This window comes from Hetaerina americana, unplaced genomic scaffold, assembly GCF_022747635.1.
Source record: "Hetaerina americana unplaced genomic scaffold, ioHetAmer1.1.p SCAF_3, whole genome shotgun sequence".
In the NCBI taxonomy this organism is placed as follows: Eukaryota; Metazoa; Arthropoda; class Insecta; order Odonata; family Calopterygidae; genus Hetaerina; species Hetaerina americana.
Window position 1 is genome coordinate 109,307,786 of NW_027286874.1, and position 21,434 is coordinate 109,329,219.

The following is a 21,434-nucleotide window of genomic DNA, read 5'->3' on the forward strand; positions in this document are numbered from 1 at the left end:
CTGTTGCTAAGAGCCCCCTCCACCTTACCCTGCCAGGCTGACCCTCCACCGCTCCGTTCGCGCCAGAGAAAATCAGTCCTACCACTTTTGGGTGCAACCCTGTATATCAATTCCTTTGTGATCATCAATGCTATACAGTTGATGAATTCATGTCCCTTTCTTGGTAAATGATTTTCTTCATAAATAACTCTACGAAAATACTCCTGTTACTGCTCCTGACTCCTATTTTGGGTTTTTATGCTGTGCACTTATATTTTTTTAGATATACACTGACTTTGTAATATCTACTCTGTGATGTCTGCAAAGAATATAGCAGACAATGTGGCATATTCCATACTTGTCACGAACATGTCTTATAGGAACCAAAAACCATTATTATTATTTTGTGTTGATATGCATTTCAGCAATGTAGCTTTTCTCATCAATGAACTTACTTTAGTTGTTACTTATGTGTCTCAGTCATCTAATTGAGATCTGATTCCAAGCGGGCAGATATTCGAGGAATTGTTGGTTATGCTGTCAAAATTTAATTGTTGAGTAATTACAACTCCAGAACCAAGGAGTGCCTCTAGTGTTTGTTCAAATCATTTCACCTTTTTTTCCTCTTCCTGAACCTGCATGTAAGTCATCCTGTTTAGCCATATTGTTACATACTATTAGTCCCTGTATATATGGTCATCATGCACACACCATTTCAATTGAATTGAACTAATCAGTTCTCCCAAATGTGTGGGGGGAAAAAACCTCTTAAGAAGGTAAGGATGGTACATTATTATTAGGTAATCTACCGGTTAAGGTAGGTTTTTGGATGGACATATTACTAATTAAATAATTTGTGACCCCTGGCAGAGCACAACATTCTACTTTACATCAGGTCCCTCTTCAGCTCTGAGTACCTTCTTCCTCCCTTCATCCCGTCCAACATTCCTATCCTGTTCCTTCCCTTTCCTCTTTTGCCCAACATTCTCCCCTCTATCACAGTCTTCAACATCCCACTACCGGTTAAATCAATAATGTAAATCAAGACTATTTGCTGATAACCCTACTTTCATCCACAGGAGTAAAGATGCAAACTTGATCAATAATCTTTCAGACACTACTCTTGATCAATCACATAAATAGTTCACCAATAATCTCCTCCTAAATGAGGATAAAACCTAACATCTGTTACTCACCTTGTACATCTCCATAAAAGCAGTAAAAATAACCAACATGCTAAATTATTAGGCCTCATCATCAACTTTAAGGTAAACTGAGATGATCATGTTCACAGTGTAGTTATTTTGAGTCAAACTTCTATTGAGGAAATTGAAAATAATGTTAAGGGTTCCTTATTTAATGCATACTATGCATTTTTCCGTTGGCACTTGTTGTATGAATCGAAACACTGAGGCAATCCCTCTAGTGTGAAACATCCTTCTACAAAATAAATCTCTAAGAATAATCTGTGATGCAGCTTTTAGAGATTAATGCGGACTACAAGTTGACAAGCTTACTTCACTAACATTACACTACTGGTTAAGGTAAGTTTTTGATGGACACAAGCTACCAAATGCTACAGTGACAACTCCCTTTTCTCTCCAAACAAAATACAAGCGAACATCCTGTATTACCATAGAGCCCTCTTCAATTCTGCATACTTCATTCATCCCATCCTAGTTGCCAAACATTCTCCGTTTGCCTAACATTCCCTTCTATCACTGTCTCAAAATCTTCACTGCCAATCGAAATGCTATGCATTCATTTTCCCTGTCTCCTTAAGATTTCTCCCAACAATCCCTTCTCCTCCCCCACCATACCCAGCACTTCCTCATTTGACAGAAAGAGAGAAAAAACTTGCAATTTTCACTTTATAGAATCTTTAATACCAACTAGTTTTGGTGTACTACACTGTTTTCAAGTCTTCTAGTACACTTGGAAATGGTGTAGTACACCAAAACTAGTATGCATTAAAGATTCTATTAAGTGGAACATTGCAAGTGTTTTCTCTTTCTGTAATTATGGAATTATCCCACTGCATCACACCTGAATTTCTATTGTACTTCCTCCTTTGTTTTCCTTTCTACCCACTTCACTTTCTCCTCCACACCTACATTTCAAAAGTCTCCAACCTATGCCTTCCATCCTGCTTCATTGACCATGTTTTCACGCTGTACTTAACTACGGTCCGTATCAAAGTTTTAACAAGCCTTTTTGTAACATCCTTACTAAATGTCCCTCTCATCAAATTCCTCCACCTAGTGAAAGCTTCTTTGTCTAACACATTCCTTCTCCTCAAGTCCCTACTACTTGGACCATTTTCATCCAAAATACTTGCGAGATATGTAAACTGTTTCACCTGCTCTTGTTTGGCCCTCCTATTTTAACATTTAGCATTCCAATACATTCAGCTGTGCTTCCCACCCCTTGGCTGACTGACAAAACACTGCTTATTCATTTTAAGGTTCAACTTTGTGGAAGTTCATGTTCATAATATGAAGAACACAGTGTATATTTTCACTGTTCTTTATTTTGGTACTTAAATGAAGGTACAAAAATAAAGAACAGTGGAGCTATAGATTGCGTTCTTCATAAAATAAACCATAGCTTGATCATCAGCAAACCCTCCTGATTATATGAATATCCCATTGACTTTCATTCCCATCTCCAGTTCTTTCCATGCCTCTTTAACCATTCCCTGCACATATATGTACGTTGGACAGCAAGGGTGATAATGGACACCCATCTTATTCCTCTTCCCATTCCACTGCCTATCTGGACTTTGTTTGTGCCACTCGTGCATGAGCTGTCTGAGACATGTACAATTTGTGGATAAATCTCCTATCCTCTAATTTAATCCTATTGTCTAAAATATATTGATTAATTCTGCCTAATTTACTATGAATCTCCCTTTCAAAATCTACGAAACAGACAACTACATTCTGATTGTATTCTATGATCCTATCAACCGATGACCTCATAGCTGCAATGGCATACCTCTCCCCTTCCTGAACCCCAATTATTCATCCCCCAAGTAATTCTTTCTCGGGTTCTCAATCCTCTTATTGAAGATCCTGAGAACCACATTGCTGCCTTTACTTATTTTGTAATAGGCACTAACACTGTACTGATGAAATATTCCGGCTCCACTCAGTTAATGCTTCAACATTCCATTTTCTTATCCCTCTCCCCTGCCTATTTTTTTTTAATGGGACGCTACAATTTACCACTTCTAACTTGAGATCATTCTGCATCCGCTCACGGGAAACTGCAAATTTATCACACTGTTCCTGAATCTGTGCCTAACCATAATATAATCAAACTGATACCTTTTCGAGTCACCTGGCATTTTCCATACATACCAATGCCTTTTGTGGTGCCTAAACCAAGTGCTGGTGATGACTAACCCCTCCCTCCTGCAGAATTCTATTGCTTTCCCCCAACAGTCATTCCTTTTTCCTAACTTGTATTCCTCTTAACTCACCCTATATCTTCTTTTGCCTACCATTGTATTCCAATTCCCCATCACTATCAAATTTTTCCTTCCAGAAACACTTGCGATTATATCCTCTTAACTGATCATATACCCTATCGACTTCCTCCTTACTATGGTATGGCTTTTGTTCACCTTGTATGAGTAATGAAAGATAGGGCCTGCAAGGTTACCAGCCTCTGCAGTAATCCCTTCTAACATTTACAGCACACTGCAAGTCATATCTGAATGTCAATATGCCTTCAGAAAGATAGCCTACCTTTAGAGCTAACAGAACTTGACCCATGGCCCACCACCACTAGAAGGTATGCGTAGAGTACTAATATTATGATACTGCTTTTGGTTTCACTCGATGGAATTTTTCAATCCCGAGGAATAGGAGAATAAAGCACTGCAATCTGCATCTACAATGTATTACATTACCATGGTTATGTAATAAATTGTAAATGCAGATTTGCAGCAGTTCTATTCTCCTTCCTTCAAGATGCTTTAATCAGGAAAAACAATTGTACTTGTTCGAAAATAATAATTCTGTATTATAGACTATAACTTCAAAAAACCCTGGTATACATGATATTTCGTTTAGAAATTTACTTCTAATTACTTACATACTTCACATCTATACAAGTCTTTTTTTCCTTGTCAGTGCACGCAAGTGTTTAGATTCCTTTAGCTTTACTTCACACATTTAAAATTTCAATCTTAATTGGACACTGAGACTTAAGTCTGGTTAGTGTATACATACTCTCAAGCAATTTGACAAGGTTTCTTTTCTTGTCAGTGTAAGCTCAGAAAATTTGCCCATTTCCAGCACACATGCCACTTCCATATAGTTGTGTGTTATTCATATCACATGCTTCTACACTCAACTTTGTTCGCATGCAACAAATTTCTCAAAAAGTAATCGATGCTGTAATGTAACTAATCTCAGTTGTCAAAGCCCACTAAAAAATCAGTTGAATCCATTGCAGAAATTTTCCAAAAATATCTCAGATATGAATGTTAATAAAAAGAACAAGACTATCTTTGTCACTTTCGGGTTATTCCGTTGCCAACCATATGTGCATGTTTTATACAGGGTGCGGCAACATAACTTCCTTTTTTTTGAAAGCATTTGAAAAAAGGAAGTTATGTTGCCACACCCTGTATTACAAGTAGTTAGCAGCACAGATAAAATGAGGAAATAAAAGTAATCATTCTTCATAAGGATATCTATTGAATACTCAGCAGTGAATACAGAAATATTTCACATGTTTCCCTTACAAAATATTGCCAACATTGACTTATTGGTACATAAAGAATTGCATGGGCAATGATTAAGAACAAAATTACTTTAAAATTTAGCCAACAAAAGATAAAAAAAATTTGCAATTAGATTTATTGAGCAATGACATGAAGTTTTCTAAAGAGATCTTCAATGTCTTCGCCAGATGCCAAGTCCTGAGGTCGCTCCCCATCACTGTTAACAGCCTCCGGGTCAGAGCCTGCTTTGAGGAGAATTCTTATGACTTCACCATGTGCACAAGACGCTGCATAATGCAAAGCTGTTTGGCCTTCTAAATCCCTCGAGTTCGTTAATGCACCAGCATTAACCAACAGCTGGACGGCTTCTGAATGTCCCCTATCAGCTGCCCAGTGTAATGCTGTCAAACCACTTGCATCTGCCTTGTTGATTTCATCTGTGGTGGAAGTCTTGATGGCAGCAGCCAATCCAGATAAGCTTCCCTCCTTAGCCCAGTCAATAAGACTTTTCTCTTCATCAATTAGGGCACATTCCAAATCTTGGGAGACTGCAGGACGACTGACCCTCACCCAGGCAAACCTCTCTTGTTGCTGCTCCTCCTCCTCACTTTCTAGTTCATCGCTTCCTTCATGGTCATCACTCTCTTCATTGTCCTCAGTCTTCTGCTCCACAGATTCCCCTTCTTCCGTTGTCTTCAGCAATGAAGCTACTAGGCAAATGTAACCTTGCATTGCTGCTTCTTTACTCATTCCACCCAATGATCGCCAGGCATCTTGCTTCATTTTATTGGGCCCAAACCAACTGGTAAACGAAGATGATGACTGGCACGGGCCAACAGTGGCTTGCTTGTAGTGGGCATACAGCTTCAGCAACACCTTTGTATCAAGCTTGGATGACAGTGATCGAACCAATGAAGCTGCATGCTCAAAAGACTCAGAAATATCACTACTGGGAGAGTGGGCCATTTTGATTATTATTATCACTACAAATGGTCTGGGAGATACCTACGGGATTCTAAGCAGCAATTGCTCTCCTACAGGGTATCATTCATACAGAACAAATTAATAATAATCTTATTAATTGGCAGATTGGACTGATAATTGGTTTCCTTCCAACTGATGATTTGTATGATCCATTACTGCTGTTAAGGCACTTTTATTTCCAAAAATTACAAAACCATATCCACGACTGATACCAGTTTCGCGGTTAAAGATGACATGCGCAGATGAAACATGCCCAAATTCAGAGAAGTATTGGCGCAATTCAACATGACTTACAGTCCAGGGTAAATTTCCTACGAATAGTTTTCTGGCTGCAACACGTCCTGCCATAATAGAGAAATGAACTGATTAACAAAATACAAACAATTCCAACCACTTTTTGAGTGAGCAACTTTTTTATGCTCTAGTTATTTCCAAAAGGTGAATTGTATGATCTTGCATTAACTCATCAACATCCAACCCTGCTTCCGCTCCTAATCCAGTCAACGGTATGTGCTCACAACGCAGCCTCCAACGACGAAATAAATGCTCAGCTGACCAATCTGCACTTCGTTCTTGATATGTACAAAGAAATCTGGCATGTGGGTTAGCTTCAAGAATAAAGGCCACCGTAGCTACAACATCCTCAAAAACGGCTGGCTCATAAAAACAGTCAGATCCTAGAAGCAAATCAACAGGGCCTAATGAAAAGGCATCTGCTAAAAACAGTCCCCAAGTTAGTCCCAATACTCGAACCTGAAATAAAAACTTTAGATTAGTTTCTTCTATAATGAAAAAATAGGAAGTTATGATAATATTTATGAAAAACAAAACATCACATTTAAAGCGCTTAATGGTGTGGCTTGCTAATAAGCTTCCATCATAGTTAGATCAATTTGAACCCAATTTTCCCTTGGTTAATTAATTCTAAGATGTGTTGCAAGACAACACTTTTATGTTCAAATCTTGTGGATTAAATGAGATTTTCGTTATAAATGGAAGGTACTGTGTCCACTTAATCTGTTTTATTCACAAGAAATGATCACATGATCTAATGGTACTGATAATTACTCATTATTGTGGGGTGATGAAATTTCTTTTTGCCATCTAATAAGTAATATTCCACATTAGAAGGCATTTGCAGTCGAGGATTTGCGATATAACTCTTTAAGTCATGGGCATAATTAAAAGCATTGAGCTTAACCTTTGGGATCAACTCAAAACTACACCGGATGAGTCAGAATGTAGTGAACATCTTGTAGGAAATACGCATTTCGACAAGTTCACGATTTCGTAGTAGCTGCAATCATGTTGCTCTAGACACTCCATAGTTTAAGAGGATTGTATAAATTCAATAACTACACAGCAGTTCACCATTGCATGTGTACATGTTTCTTTGGCATGACTGATACATTACAATCACTTTTCATCATTCCCGAGCTTAATACGCTTTTTCTTTCCTGTGGATTCTTTCTTTTTCTGAAGGTGATTCGTTGTCCATCCCTGAATTCGACGCTATCACTTCAACTAATGTACTTTCTTAGACTTCATTTTCAAAATAACAGACGAGAGCGAGCAACATGATTTAAATGGAGAACTGCGTTACTACACATCAAAATTTCTTTAAAACTTACGTTTTGGAACTGTCTACAACAAAACACTATTGGCACGATTTACAAGGAATAAGTACTGTATGGCCGCATACGTTAATAATCAATTTCCTAAATGGTTTTTTTTCAGAATGTATCAGTGTTCATTCTACTCATCATAAGCAAATATGACTATATTTTAAACGAATTCATATTGACCCTGACAAATAAAATGATTGCTCTAAAACCAACGGAAATTATATTATTTTTAATTATATTTAATACCTGGTCAGCTACTCCGTTTGCTTCACAGACTCGACGACAATGTCGGAGACTTCCGGGTAGTGTAGCACTGTCAGTAAGGGTAACTATTGCGCCACATTTAGCAGCAACAATTCCAGGTAGGGCCGTTCCTGCCCCTATTTCCACAACTCGCTGGCCAATTAAATCTCTTCGACGCTCCCAGAGAAACCATGCGAGAATGGGAGCCGACGGCCAAGTATAAAAACTGTAGCTAGCTTGCAGTTGCTGAAAAGTGATGTACAGATAAGTTAACAGGATATGATATCTTTAAATACGAATCAGCCATTTAATACTATTCTTCGCCAGAACCAATAATAGAAGTACGAAAATTAAGACTACTAGTAGCGTCGGTCAAATCAATAGTAACATTAGATGACTTCTAAACCCACCTCAGGGATGAGTATTTCTAAATACTCTGTATCACTTTCCCCTGCTCTATGCGTACTCGATTTAAATACAAACTTTTTCACGTGCTCAGCCACTCCATCCGACATTAGAATAAACGGAATATCCGTATCATGAACGGAAGTTGTTACTCGACCTACAATTTTGAAGCTATGGTATTTTTCTATAATAGCAGCTCTGAATCCACAGCAATTACTACAATTCTGCCATTACAATAGCCGGCAATCACAAATTCCACCAGAGCCGACAATAGTGAAGTTCAACTATTACAAATATAATGTACCGTCAACATTAGAACTGCGGAAAGCGATGTTTTGTTTTTTTGGCGCGATTGGTTTCAATTTCCAACGTTTTCGATCGGGAATGTAAATTAGTTTCCAACTAATGTCTCACCTCAGAAAGAAATTACCGTTTCCCATATTCATATATCTGATTATTAAAGATGCATACGATTCTTCAATAGTGCAACATCATTTTAGTGCGCATTCCCAGGATTAGGCCCATTTTACAATAGTTAACTTACGTGTTCATTATACTAAAGGTAAATAATAGATGCAAAAGCTGTGCTCATTATATATTTGGAAAAAGAGCACAGTGTTCTTGTAGTTCGTAACGAAATATTAATTTTATTTCATTCCATCGTTTCTTAAATAAGTTTATATAATTTCAAGTTAATCTTTATTTTCTTCTCAAAGCAAAGGTTTGACAAAAAACAGATCATAGAAGAGAAAACGAACAAAAAGTAAGTTTAAAAAATCCCAATAGACCTTTGTACGCACACACATAAATATATATTTTTTTAATCCACTGTGGGTTTCATTTAAGGAAGGTTAACGAAACCACAATGTGGTTTTATTCTTAAACATCGCCAAATATGAACGGTTTTCCAATGTAAACCAGTTGTAAAGTGGATAACAGGCCGATGTCAGTCAGTCAGATTTTTGGGCCTAAATTCGGGCCGTCTGCGAGAGGGTTTCGAAACTAAGGAACTAGCACCCCTCCGACATTCCTTGTTAAACGCAAAACATTAGAATAGGCGTATATCTGGCTCTACTGGCATATTATCACCAAAATATGGCCAGCGATTAATAGGGAATAATGGTTTGTTGCTATTTGTGTCAACTGTTATATATCATTGTTCAAAGTCCGGTGCACTGGATGAAGCACTGTTTTCGGACTAATTCAAAATTAATCAATAAATTTTTAAAATTGCTTTCAAACCAGACCAAAGGAAATACCATGGATGATGACTGTGATCTTTTGACTGACTTAAACTCTTTTTCATGAACATATTTATTACAGTACATAAGAATCAGCTGACGACAAAGAAAAGTTGATGTTAAGTAACAGATAAATTTGTTCAGTTGCACATGTGGGTGTTTATGTGGTGCAGAAAATTCTGAAGGTTCATCCTTGTGACCAAAACAGAGGAACTCTTCTAGCAAATCCTATTTTAATACAGGTTGTTTTTTTATTCTTTTAGATGGTGACCAACAGAACACAGCCTGTCTCCTTGAAGAAATTCTTTCTGCTATGGGCCAAGGCATCATTACACCTAGGTTTGCATGAACACAATTAGGTCAGGAAAATTGTGCCCAAATCAATAACCCGAGTACTGTCTGAAGCAGTGGATTTTCAATTTTTCAGGTGTCACTGATAGACTTAATTTTGAGCATTAATTCATTTCGGTTATCCCTAAAGTATCATGAATAATATTGGCCTAAATTATTTGCAGTTGATAATTGTTTTATCTTATGCTGCGTCTTTCATATTATTCAGGCAGTGCTCAATGTAGTGGCATTAATCAATAGTGTTTTTATTTGCCTCCAAGGAATCTCTTTTCCACATGGGATTTTACTATGAAACAAGAGAAATGCTGCCAAGCTGATAGCCTCTTGGGTGGTAGTGGAATATTCTGCAATAATATTTGTTTTTTTATGACAGTTTTTTGATGCTGTCATCTTAAATTACTTTCATGGTGATTGGGGCAGTCATAGCCATTCTTTTGAAAAAATTATGAAAAGAAAGCTTATCCTTCAACAGTGAAATGATCAGATTTCATGTACATTTCTCATAAGTGCAATTTGAAATTGCACAACGCCACAATTCTAATAAAATTCTTTTTCTTTATTGTAGAGCCAGGTACTAGAATATAAGGAAGAATCTTTGGAAGATTTAAGTGCTACCTATCAATAATCGGTTTTCCATTTCCACTAAATATTTGTTGTTAATATTGGAATTTAAATGTGAGGTCCATTTTCAATTAATAATTTGTGGTCTTTGAATGGAACTTAAACGAGTGCCTTCAGTCAATAAATAAATATATAATTGCCAATGCAGATGCTTTTATTTCCTCCAAATAGACACAAAGTCATGTTGGGACTTCGCGTCGGTGAGAAAATTTAATAAATAAATGGAAAAATTAATTATATGTAGACGACGGGAATAAATAAATAACAAGAATATGTATGATGGAATTTGAGCCACGGCGCCGTAATGTGACGCCAGCGTTATCTATCAACCAAGAATGCAAACTGCATCGTAATTTCATTGTAAAACAACTCCCTCTTCGGGCGGGTTTACCAAGAAAACGGAGCAAATGCCTTTACATAGGAGTAGGCTGTCTTCTGTCCCTGCTATCTATATGATCCTCGGTTTCCCCTGTTGGTAAATGCGGTTATGTCTGGATTTACATTGCGTGCCTTGAGAGTAAATGGTGACTTCACTTCGAAATTAATTTCCCTTAATCGAAGGCGGATTCATACGAGTGGGTGGAACTTTCTTGAGCATGAAATTAAAAATGCCAGTGATCAGGATATTTCTGAGACTATATTTCATGAAGCAGAAGTTAGTAATGACGGAGAAGATGACATTCTTAAGAGAAGGAATAAATCTGGTTTAGCCCCACAGCACCAAAATATCGTCCATGGAAAACCGCCGTTTAAGGAGCCGTTGATACCTTATCATGATACATTAAAATATCGACGAAGAGAGTTCGGCAGGTATGGCATGAGTAGCGGCGTCGATCCCGGAATTTTATGGCCGACGAAAGATGAATTAAAAGAAAAACTTGAGTACGAGAAAGTCACTCATCCAGATTCTTTTCAAGTCATGGTAGCCAGAGCGAAATTAAAAGCGGCAGAAGAACAGGAAGCCACAAAAAGGAGGTTTGTGTATATAGGTTTTCCATAAATTAATTTTCAACAGTTTTGTGTAATCATGATAATAGTAATATTTATTTGTAGGAGCATTAAACCATGAAATTACTCAATAGTGCGATAGTTCATTTCAAAATAATAACTGTTGAAATGAAACCTTGGTTAGAAACACAAAGGAAAGTAGCTGTGTCTTCCGCTTCCAAGCATGCCGAACAAGATGCACTTTCATAAAAAATAATATACATTTTACTCCCTAGCCAAAAAAAAATTAATTTTTAAGCCAGGTCAGTCGGAATCTGAAAAATCCCTTGACCATTAGAGTGTAAGTTATTCACACGAACGTTTTTTATGATGTTATAGCTTGTTTAGGAAAACGCGATTAATTATTAATTTAATTAACATCATTAGGGAATAAGAACAACCTGGCATCATAATTTTTCAAATGATTGCTAAGATACGTTCTTTCATCCTCAGCCCTAGATATTATGAATTCATCATTCTCTCATCAATAGTATTGACAATTTTTTGCCTTTTTTACAAAATGGCTTTAAGATCACTATTTTGGTTTAAAAATAGGACACAAAAACATGTAATAAACACTTAAATTTATTATTGCTCTTTAATTATCGACTGAATCTCATTATTTTTTTAATCCATTTTAATTGTAAAACACATACGATTGTGATAAGCTACTATTTAAACTATCTACCAATTTCTATGCTTTCCGTTTTAATTTACATTTTAGTTTGTTGGAGTTAGGGTGATAGATTTTTTATTTAATTTTTTATGTAAAGTTAATAAAGAAATTGTGGAATTCTATTATAATTGCTGTATTATTGTTGCCTATGTAAGGGCTATTATTAGTGCAAATCAGGAATCACAGAGTAAAATCAAATAAGATCAACCATACTTTGTTTAATTATGTATTAATGATATGTTGATCATTCATATTTGGCAACCTCAACTATGAATCAAGTGATTTACTAGATTGTCTAAACTTACCCATGAATGAAGTAAGATCTGGTGCTTTCCCGGCATATTTGCTTCATGAAGTTTTCGGGTCTTCCTCCGGGTCATGGATTACATATTGGCCGACGTTTCGATGTACGAGTCGGGCTGCGAAACGTCAGCCAACATGGAATCCCTGACCTGGTGGAGGACCTGAGAAAACTTCATTACCCATGAATGTCTCCGAGACAATCATGCCTGTGTGTTTAATTATGGTTTATAGTGGCAGTTCTGCCACTATTTATGCCCTACAATTATTGTATTTAATTGATAAAATTAATTATGTTATTTTCAAGTGTGTAAAACAATATATAATCTTCTTTAATTAAAACTTGCACATAATTTTTTTTTGCCTTTGAGTGCATTATTGTAATTTACATTAATTGACATGGAAAAAATTGTTTAGTCAAACTATTGTTTTTCTTAGCCAGAAAGATTTCAGAACAAATTATTCTTACTAAGCAAGGTACCAATGTACAATTGAAGTGAACGATTTAAATGTTCCTAATGGGTTTCAACTGATAGGACTCACAGAAGTTCAGGTGAACTGTAAAGTTTTGTTGAATAGTGACATAACAAGATGGAATACCTGATTCCACACTTATATAACCAAATTACAGTTGTCAGCATTTGAAATTCTAAAACCTAGTGTACCATTGAATGCTGTAATGCTTTCAGTTGACTTGAGTGCCAACTACTGTTGAACTATCCAAAATAAATGAAGCTCAGGGGATGAGAGGAGGGATTTCTGATTTGTACATCTCATCGTAATACATTTAGGGACACTGATGCAGGAAAAAATAGGTATTGACACTGTGTAATGTATTTACAAAATCTAACGAACAGTGGTTAAATTCCCAGAGGAAACTACATTGCCAATGAAGAAAGTCATTATTTTAGTAATGGTTGTGCATCACTGTGCCAAAATATGTGCAGTTTTCTTAATCGATGTCTACAAGAGGAAAAGTTCCGGCTGGAAGCATACTAGTCATTTTTGCAATTAGACTTAGAAAATCGGAATGTGATGGAATTGGGCGAACAGGCAAATGATATTGTATTGAAATGACAGCCTCCAGAGACTGATTGAGAGGCAGATAACGACTGCAGCATCTTAAGGTTTTCAATTTTGCAAAATGGCCATCGTAAAAATCAATACCGTTGCATCCCAATATAGTATGTATCTGACCCTCTAAGGACATTTTAAAGATGTGCAAGCACATCCTGGTACCAGAAGCTTCCACTACTTTAAACGTTAGAAACTTAAGGTACTGTGGAGGTTACAAGGATTAGTGTTGACAACAAGCCTTCTTACAGATTCGATGTAAAGACACCATTTTTAAATGCTGCTGATATATGCAACATGCTTTTATCCAGCATGTTGCATAACTTGTAATTATGACAACTTGTGTTACTCTGGAATGGTTGCTGAAGCAAATGTTTACGAGGGAGACATTAGTAATAAATCCTATGTCATGCACTATTGCCAACATTTTACAGGCAAGGCAAGAAGACCCAGTATTCATTCCTTGTGTAATTGCTGCTGATGAGCCTCGGGCAACTTAATCATATCTGATATCGATGGAGGAAAAAGGGGTAAATTGGAGTTGTGCTCTGTTCTGAAAACTAAATATGAGCCATACAGTTCTATAACAACAGTGAACAATTTTTATGCATATTTCATAAGATAAGATATTTTGTACATTTAGTAAACTTATAAAAATTCAATTTCTTTCTTTTAGTCAATAAGTGGTAACAAAGCCATTTCAAATTGTTTGTAGATCTAATACAATAAGGTGATTCACTCTATAAACAACTAATCAAATGTTATTTACAATTTGAAGCTTTTTGTTTTTGTGCAATTTTTTTGGAGAATATCAAGAAAAATAATGTCTAGCAGCCATTTTATGAAAATGTTGGTCAATAGTGATCATTAGCATGTTTTACCAAGTATCTGTCGGTCATGTTCAAATTCTGTTCGCAGATTTATTTATGATGGAAAATACTACCTTGATCAAAAATTTCCCGGAATTTATTCAGAAAATTAAAAATACAAGTTTATTCATCTAAATCTATATTGTCCCCTTCAAAGTAATCCCCATCGACTGCAACACACTTATGCCAGCGCTTGATCCAATCCTCGAAACATTTTTTATATTCGGTTTTCGGTATGTCCATCTGTGCTTCCTGCGATTTTTCCATTACTTCCTCTCGGCTGCTAAAACGCATTCCCCGTAATGGTTTTTTAACTCGATTGAACAGAAAGAAGTCACAGGGAGCCAAATCAGGTGAATTCGGTGGCTGTTGGATGGTATTTGTTGCATTTTTCGTCAAAAAATTACGAATAATGATAGCACTGTGCGACGGTGCGTTATCATGGTGCAAAATCCACGAGTTTTCTGCCCACATTTCTGGTCTCTTTCGGCGAATTGCTTCACGCAAACGTCTCATAACGCCCAAATAATACTCTTTGTTTACTGTCTGGCCTTCTGGCAAAAATTCATGATGCACTACACCGTTGTAATCCATGAAAACCGTCAGCATTGCCTTCTTTTTTGACTGAAAACGACGTGGTTTTTTTGGTCTCGGCTCATTTGGTGAACGCCATTCACTTGCCTGATGTCTGGATTGCGTGTCGTACTCATAAACCCACGTCTCGTCTCCAGTAATGATCCTTTTGATGAATGTGGGATCGGATTCAGCCTCGCAAATCATGTCTTTTGCGCCGTCAACACGGTCTCTTTTTTGCATGAAATTGAGGTCTTTTGGCACCAACTTTGCTGCTACATGACGGAAACCCAAATCATTAACCACAATGTCTTGGGCGGATCCATAGGCAATGTTCAAGTCCTCCGCTATTTCTCTGATGGTTAATTTGCGGTTATTGACCAACATTTCTTTTACTTTATCAATGTTTTCACCGACTTTCGATGTCGATGGTCTGCCACTGCGTTCATCATCTTCGATTGACTCACGACCACTTCTGAACCGCTCGTGCCACTGGTAAACGACCGGTTTTTTTAGAGAATCGTTGCCGAAACACTTTTCCAACATTTCCAACGTCCGTGCGCCACTAAATCCGTTTTTTACGCAAAATTTAATACAAGTTCGTTGTTGCAAATTTAAATCCATTTCTGAAATTGTAAAAAATCGCCAACACACACAGAGATAGATGTACTCTTGGCTACGTAACTTTTGCAAATGTCAAGTTATGACACTAAGATTTAAAGGGAATATCAACAACAGATGTACCAATTTAACAAAAAAAACAGAACTCAAATCGGAACAATGGGAGCGCCACACGGTGGTTATTCCGGGAACTTTTTGATCAAGGTAGTATTTTTGTTCAAACCCATCATATTCACAGAAAAGTAATGAACTTGAATTCCAATTTATTAGTGATGGTAAAATTGTTAAATATATTTTTTTGGATAGGCAACTTTTGGGATGAGGAGTACTATAGTATATAAATGTACAAAATAAACCAGTTCAGAGATCATTAGAAAATTGATCCCTCCCTAAAATTTTGAAAATAATTAATTTGTTGTTCTCAGTTTTGCGAAAATAGTTTTGAATTGTGTAACCTTCTCCAATGCACTAATCACTCAAAAGATGTCTTTAATGTGTTTGATTGGGAGAGCTCACATCTTGTCATCCTTCAAGTGTGTATTTCTGAATAGTGCATACTTGGATCTAGTATCTAGAGATAAATGCTACAGATTGGAATGAGGATTTCAGAAACTTGACAAGGTTCAAACTGAGTGATCCCTGGTCAGTAATCAAACCTCATCCTCTTACCTCAATGACTACATTTCCGAGTTGTTCTGATATACTCTGTAAATACGTTTTTACTAACTTTTGACTTCTTCTTTCCTTGTTACTGATTCTCATATGTTCAGCAGTCAGCCGGCTGACTGCAACACAATGCAGCAATCCTTTGGCAGATTGGCTAACAATATGCTCTTTCTTTTTCTACCATCTTTTTGGCTCCTGTTACCTATGCAGTGTAACGAATTTGTGTGATGATCACCTTGCCTCCTGTGCTAATGGACCTTAGATATGCTTCATCGTGCTGATCCCTGTATTTTCTTGTCATAGGGGTCATTATTGTTTGACTACATCATAATTTAGCAGGCTAAGTAATTAGGGCTTTTCTCATTTCCTTCCTTAATAATGATCTTAAATTAATTAATGGTTTCTGGCGTAACTTTATGGAACCGATTCATTATAACTAAATGAAAAAGGCTTAAAGTATGTTCCAAAAATTCCAGTCTCGATGAAGGACGTAAAAAACTTTGCTGTAGACTGCGAAATAGCCCTCCAAAGAGAAAATATAGGGGTAAAACATATTGTCGCTCAGGAAATGAGAGGTCAACTACAAAAAGTTTTTAAAACTAAAGGACAATTTCCAGAGTTTGACGCAGTAAATTCTATCAAGAGCACCTTTAAATTAGAAAAGCTGATTATTCAAAAAGCAGATAAAGGCAACGCGGTGGTGATAATGAAAAAGGACGATTATTTTGAGAAAAGCGATACATTTATCGAAGAGCACAAGATACAAGAACTGAAATCAGACCCAACCACCAAGTTTCAACAAGAGTGCAAAAATTTGTTAAAATCATGTTCAATATTATTTAAGTGGCATGATGTAGAAAAGCTAACCCAAATGAATCCTTCAGCACCCTGGTTCTTTGGGTTACCCAAGATTCACAAACCGGGATTTCCGATTAGACCCGTGATTTCTAACGTAACAGCCCCCAACCACCTGTTAGCGAGAAGAGTTAACGACATATTTAGAGAGCATTCAAAATTTGAAGTAAAATACGGTGTCCGTAATTACATTGACTTTATCAACTGTGTTTCCAAAGTGACTATCCCCAACAAGTGCTTCCTAGTGTCCTTCGATGTATCCAACCTCTTCACCAGTGTGCCGCCTAAAGAAGCTATAGACATTGCCGAAACCAAACTTATCCAGAATTCTGTGCCTTACCCAGTTATCTGTGAACTAATCCAACTGCTACAGACATGTGCTTCGCAAAATTATTTTAAATTTAACGGAAAGTATTTCAAACAGCCCAATGGCCTAGCTATGGGTTGCCCTCTATCACCGATTCTGGCCGACATTTATATGAACCATTTTGAAAAGAACTTGTTCTCCTCGTGTAACGAACTAACAAATAATGTGTTGTGTTGGTATCGATATGTGGACGATGTGTTTTGTGTGTGGAGAGGCTCCAAAAGGCAACTTCAGCTATTTCTTACACATTTAAATTCTTTGAACGAAAACCTAAAATTCACCTGTGAAGTAGAAGAAAATAATACACTGAATTTTCTTGATTTAAAAATTTCAAAATTAAACAACAGGCTTGATTTCTCTATCTTTCGGAAAAATTCATACACAGATCAAGTTATCCATTTCAAGTCAAGACATTGCTTCTCGCAAAAACTCTCCGCCTTCCATTCAATAATACACCGGTTGGTGAACGTCCCAATGTCGCAAAACAACGTCAAAAAAGAACTTACCACAATTAAATTGATTGCAAGAAACAACGGCTACGATGAGGAGCTAGTAGAGAAACTATACCGCAAAAAACTGAATAAAATGGCATTGAAAGATATTTACAGTACCGAACCGCCACAGGACCCCGCAGCCAAGTGGCGCAGAATCCTTTATTTAGACGATTTTTCACAAAAAGTATGTAAGAAACTTCCAAAATGTAGAATAAAGATAGCCCATTATAACAAATCAAGCCTCAGGGGCCTGCTCTCCCACACAAAGGACAGAATCCCATATAAGGAAAAGAGTGGAGTATATAAGCTAAAGTGCGATTGCGGAGCAATATACATCGGACAGACAGGGAGGAAATTCCAAGAACGAGTGAAGGAGTATCAAGCATGTGCAAGAAATAAAAAGATGAACTCCCAATTTGGAAAGCATTTGATTGATAATAACCATAAAAGTGATTTTGATTTCGAAATTTTACATGTTGAAAGCAAAGGCTATAGATTAGACGCCTTAGAACATTTAGAAATTTTAAATAGTGTTTGTTTAAATGAAAATATTGTTAACGAATTTCTGTATGCCTCCCACTCTCCCATCCTTAAAGTCCCAATCCTCACGGTAGCCGATGACACACCCCCCTCCCCTTCATCTAACCCTCTCTAATCCCCTGACTCACGAGAGCTCTACAATGTAGACTTCTCCCTCCCGCTCCACATTCCTTCAACCTTGCGGAGGTGGTGCCAAACTGCCCTCCCCTCCGGCACGCAAACCCATCCTGACTTTACCCCTCCCAAACCTTCCTGATTATCTCCATCCCACCCCCGCCATGGCTGTATATATAAGAAGGGCTGCAAATGTAGAGAGCTCACCTGATGATGAAGTTTTAATTCGAAACCCAGGTCGTGTGAATAAATCGTTTTTGTGTGGAACTACAAAGTTAGTCTTTTCATTTATTTATAATGATCTTAAGTGGCAATTTCAACCATAATTTTTACTTGTTATCCCACTAAATGGCAGATACAATTGCAGCTGTTACAATTAGGAACAGATGCTGCATAGACTGCCCTTTTTCCTGCCTCCTTCCCTCCGATCCATCTGACGTGACCGGAATGGCCTACCGGTAGCCGTTGTCATTACACCCACCAGCCTATTTGTAGTGTTTATCAGAACACTTAGGGCCTTCTAAGACAAGGCTTTGTGGTCTATGGGGAGGGCAATTGCCATGTATCCCTTGTTTTTTAACAGATGATGCTCATTTGATCTGTAAAGTGCATCTTCATCATGCAACAAGTAAAGTATGCATTTGACCTGTATTGCCTTGCATGAAATAAGGTGCTGGAAGGTGTATTTCAATCAAGAAAACTGTTACTCGGGTATATGTAATGCCCCAATTTAGATATTCGATGAACTGGTAATTTTTCTTTTGGGCTCCACCTTTAAATGCATTGAATTGTATTATTTTTGTTTGTCCCCTTCCATGTATTAATTTTCTTCGTGTTATGTTTCAATATGTGAACATGTCTAAAATTATCTATAAAACTGTGAAATGATTTTACTGCAAACAACATTGCGCTTGTATTTACTCTCTTCAACTTTGTTTTGAAGGGATGAAGAGATCAGGTCAAAAGCAGCAAAATTGGAGCAGTGGAAGCATGAGCTGCAGCAAAGAACCCATAAAAAACTTATGGAGGCCCAAGCAGCAAAGGTATGTTTGTTTCTAATTTGCATTCAGAGTGGCAGTAGTGCTGAAATGGGGGTGGAAAGAATAGCAGGGATACCAGTATAACCAGTATATTTTTCATAAACTATGGCTGTCTCTCCATCTATTTTTGAAGCTGATATTTGAAGTGGTGGAAGGGCTTGTGTGTTCCGATGACCCCTGGAGCTGAACTGGCGGGAGTAATTATAATTGCTCCCGTAGGGCTGTCCAAGTTAGATGGGAATATCTTTGTTAATAGATTAGTGAAAAGGGCAACACAAAACCTTGAAAAATGAATTTGTTTCCTTATAAACCTGAAATTTCTAATTGATGGCCGCCCAGTTATAGCATACATGTATAAGAAATCCATGCGTGGTGCGATACGATAATAAAAGGTGACAATGCACCCACCAAATAAAATAGTTCTACGAAGGCAGGCTGAAAGCGTGTGGAATGAAGGTGGTTATATTTTCAGAAAGGGTGTCAGTTTTACCCTGGTTAAGTGTTTATCATTGTGAACAATCATTGGTACCAGATGACAGAGTTTGGGAAAGAATTTAATCTTGGTGGTTTCCCGGAAATGCCCAACCATCACTTCAACAATTCCTGAAATTATTTCAATTTTATATTTTCAACTCTTGTATTGCATCTTCTTTTGCTTTCACACCATTGATTTATACTTACCCCACACATACACATACGTGTTGTTATTGTCTTGAAAGTTAACTGATTTGAAACATCTAAAAATTAGTATGCATGGTTTTAAAATGTGTGTTGAATTTATTCTGAATCCTGCAAAATTGTCCTTTTTTCAATGATAGTGAATTTTAATAAACTCAACCAAGTCATTGGTCATCAATCTGATTCTGTGGCTTTGCTCATACATTGAAAGAATTCCATGGACACAAGAAGTTACTCTAGAACATATGCACATATATTGGATTCAGAGTTTTCAGAATAATTCATTTATTTTACAGGAGAAGAAAGAGAGGCTGTTGGAGGAAGTTCGTCAGCATTTTGGCTTCAAGGTTGACCCGAGGGACCAGCGATTCAAGGAATTGCTGGAGAAAAAGGAGAAGGAAGAAAGTAAACGAATCAAAGCTGAGAAGAAGAAGATGAAGCAGGCAAAGATGCTGGAAAAGTTGGCTGGAGCAGCAAAGCCAGTGATGGAATCTCCACCTTCCTCAGACATAGTGAATTAAATGAGAGTGGAGAAGACAGCATTGGGTTTTAACTTGTGGGTCTTCGTATGTACATACTTTGTGTATATTCTTTCAGTACTTTTGAAATAAATTTGTAGGTTTGACATATGATTGCATTATGCCATGATGTATTAAAAAAATGCATATTCCTTTGAAGTATTTTCAGAGCAGGCCCCCATTTCGAAAGCAGAGAAAATCCATGTCATTGTGTTTGGTTTCTGGTGTATAATATACCTGGAGAAGTATGCAGGTTTATCATGTGTCATTCAATCCTTACTAGGGCAACAGTCAGTATTTTTTATAACATTTTGGTGATCAATTTTGAAAGCTCATAAAAATTCCACGTAAATAATTTAAAAAATGTAAATCTCGTTGATTTGTTGCTGAAGGAATGAGAAATTTCCAAAAAAAGTTTTAATTAGAAAGGTATCACAAAAAGATTTCTTAATACCATGTCCTTGATGGTGTTAATTATTAACGGCTCTGGATATTTTACGAAGACTGTACTGTCTCATGCCTGTAAAGCTATCCCCTTGCAAATGCACTGCTTGTGTACACTTTCCATATTCGGATTGATACTTTCCTATGCCCTTAGCAGAGTCATTCGTAGTAGCTAGCCATCTCGGTGACAGGCCCTGTATCCCCAATTGTAGGTGTTTTATTGAACTAGTACCTACAGCAGATATTAGTATAGTAATTATGGTGGTGCATTAGGTTTAGCAATATTGACTATTTTCCATTGTATGGACCTTATTATCTCACTTTTTGACATGGTCTGAGATGCATGCTGAAATTAGCTCCACTTGGTGTATTTTTGTTTTCCTTCAGACTAAGTTGAGTATCATAAAGTGAAAAGCAGCCCATCCCTCACGCAT

The 21,434-nt window shown here is 37.1% G+C and overlaps 3 protein-coding genes across 3 annotated transcripts; 1 reads left to right on the forward strand and 2 right to left on the reverse strand.

Annotated features, from left to right (window-relative positions):
- Positions 1 to 4,665: 4,665 nt before the first annotated feature.
- anox (acyl-CoA-binding domain-containing protein anorexia) lies at positions 4,666 to 5,796 on the reverse strand. Its single transcript, XM_071588015.1, has one exon. It carries the CDS (start codon positions 5,678 to 5,680, stop codon positions 4,850 to 4,852), a length of 831 nt encoding a protein of 276 aa, XP_071444116.1. The 5' UTR covers positions 5,681 to 5,796; the 3' UTR covers positions 4,666 to 4,849.
- A 206-nt stretch (positions 5,797 to 6,002) lies between these two features.
- On the reverse strand, positions 6,003 to 8,269 carry LOC139690549 (histone-arginine methyltransferase METTL23-like). Its single transcript, XM_071588017.1, has 3 exons — positions 7,977 to 8,269; positions 7,570 to 7,812; positions 6,003 to 6,451 (listed from the first exon to the last, which is right to left on the reverse strand). The coding sequence occupies exons 1-3, from the start codon at positions 8,079 to 8,081 to the stop codon at positions 6,113 to 6,115; spliced, it is 687 nt and encodes a 228-aa protein (XP_071444118.1). The 5' UTR covers positions 8,082 to 8,269; the 3' UTR covers positions 6,003 to 6,112.
- Positions 8,270 to 10,583: 2,314 nt separating this feature from the next.
- CRIF (growth arrest and DNA damage-inducible proteins-interacting protein CRIF) lies at positions 10,584 to 20,950 on the forward strand. Its single transcript, XM_071588423.1, has 3 exons — positions 10,584 to 11,159; positions 19,264 to 19,363; positions 20,335 to 20,950. Exons 1-3 carry the CDS (start codon positions 10,672 to 10,674, stop codon positions 20,557 to 20,559), a joined length of 813 nt encoding a protein of 270 aa, XP_071444524.1. The 5' UTR covers positions 10,584 to 10,671; the 3' UTR covers positions 20,560 to 20,950.
- Positions 20,951 to 21,434: the final 484 nt, after the last annotated feature.

Bases quoted from the DNA above. Each gene is read 5' to 3' on its own strand.
- anox (XM_071588015.1), bottom strand. From the start codon at position 5,680: ATGGCCCACTCTCCCAGTAGTGATATTTCTGAGTCTTTTGAGCATGCA.
- LOC139690549 (XM_071588017.1), bottom strand. From the start codon at position 8,081: ATGTCGGATGGAGTGGCTGAGCACGTGAAAAAGTTTGTATTTAAATCG. The intron at 7,813-7,976 runs GTGGGTTTAGAA...ATCACTTTTCAG, and splicing joins TAGAAATACTCATCCCTGAG to CAACTGCAAGCTAGCTACAG. The intron at 6,452-7,569 runs GTATTAAATATA...TTTTTATTTCAG, and splicing joins CAAACGGAGTAGCTGACCAG to GTTCGAGTATTGGGACTAAC.
- CRIF (XM_071588423.1), top strand. From the start codon at position 10,672: ATGTCTGGATTTACATTGCGTGCCTTGAGAGTAAATGGTGACTTCACT. The intron at 11,160-19,263 runs GTTTGTGTATAT...TTTGTTTTGAAG, and splicing joins CAGGAAGCCACAAAAAGGAG to GGATGAAGAGATCAGGTCAA. The intron at 19,364-20,334 runs GTATGTTTGTTT...TTTATTTTACAG, and splicing joins TGGAGGCCCAAGCAGCAAAG to GAGAAGAAAGAGAGGCTGTT.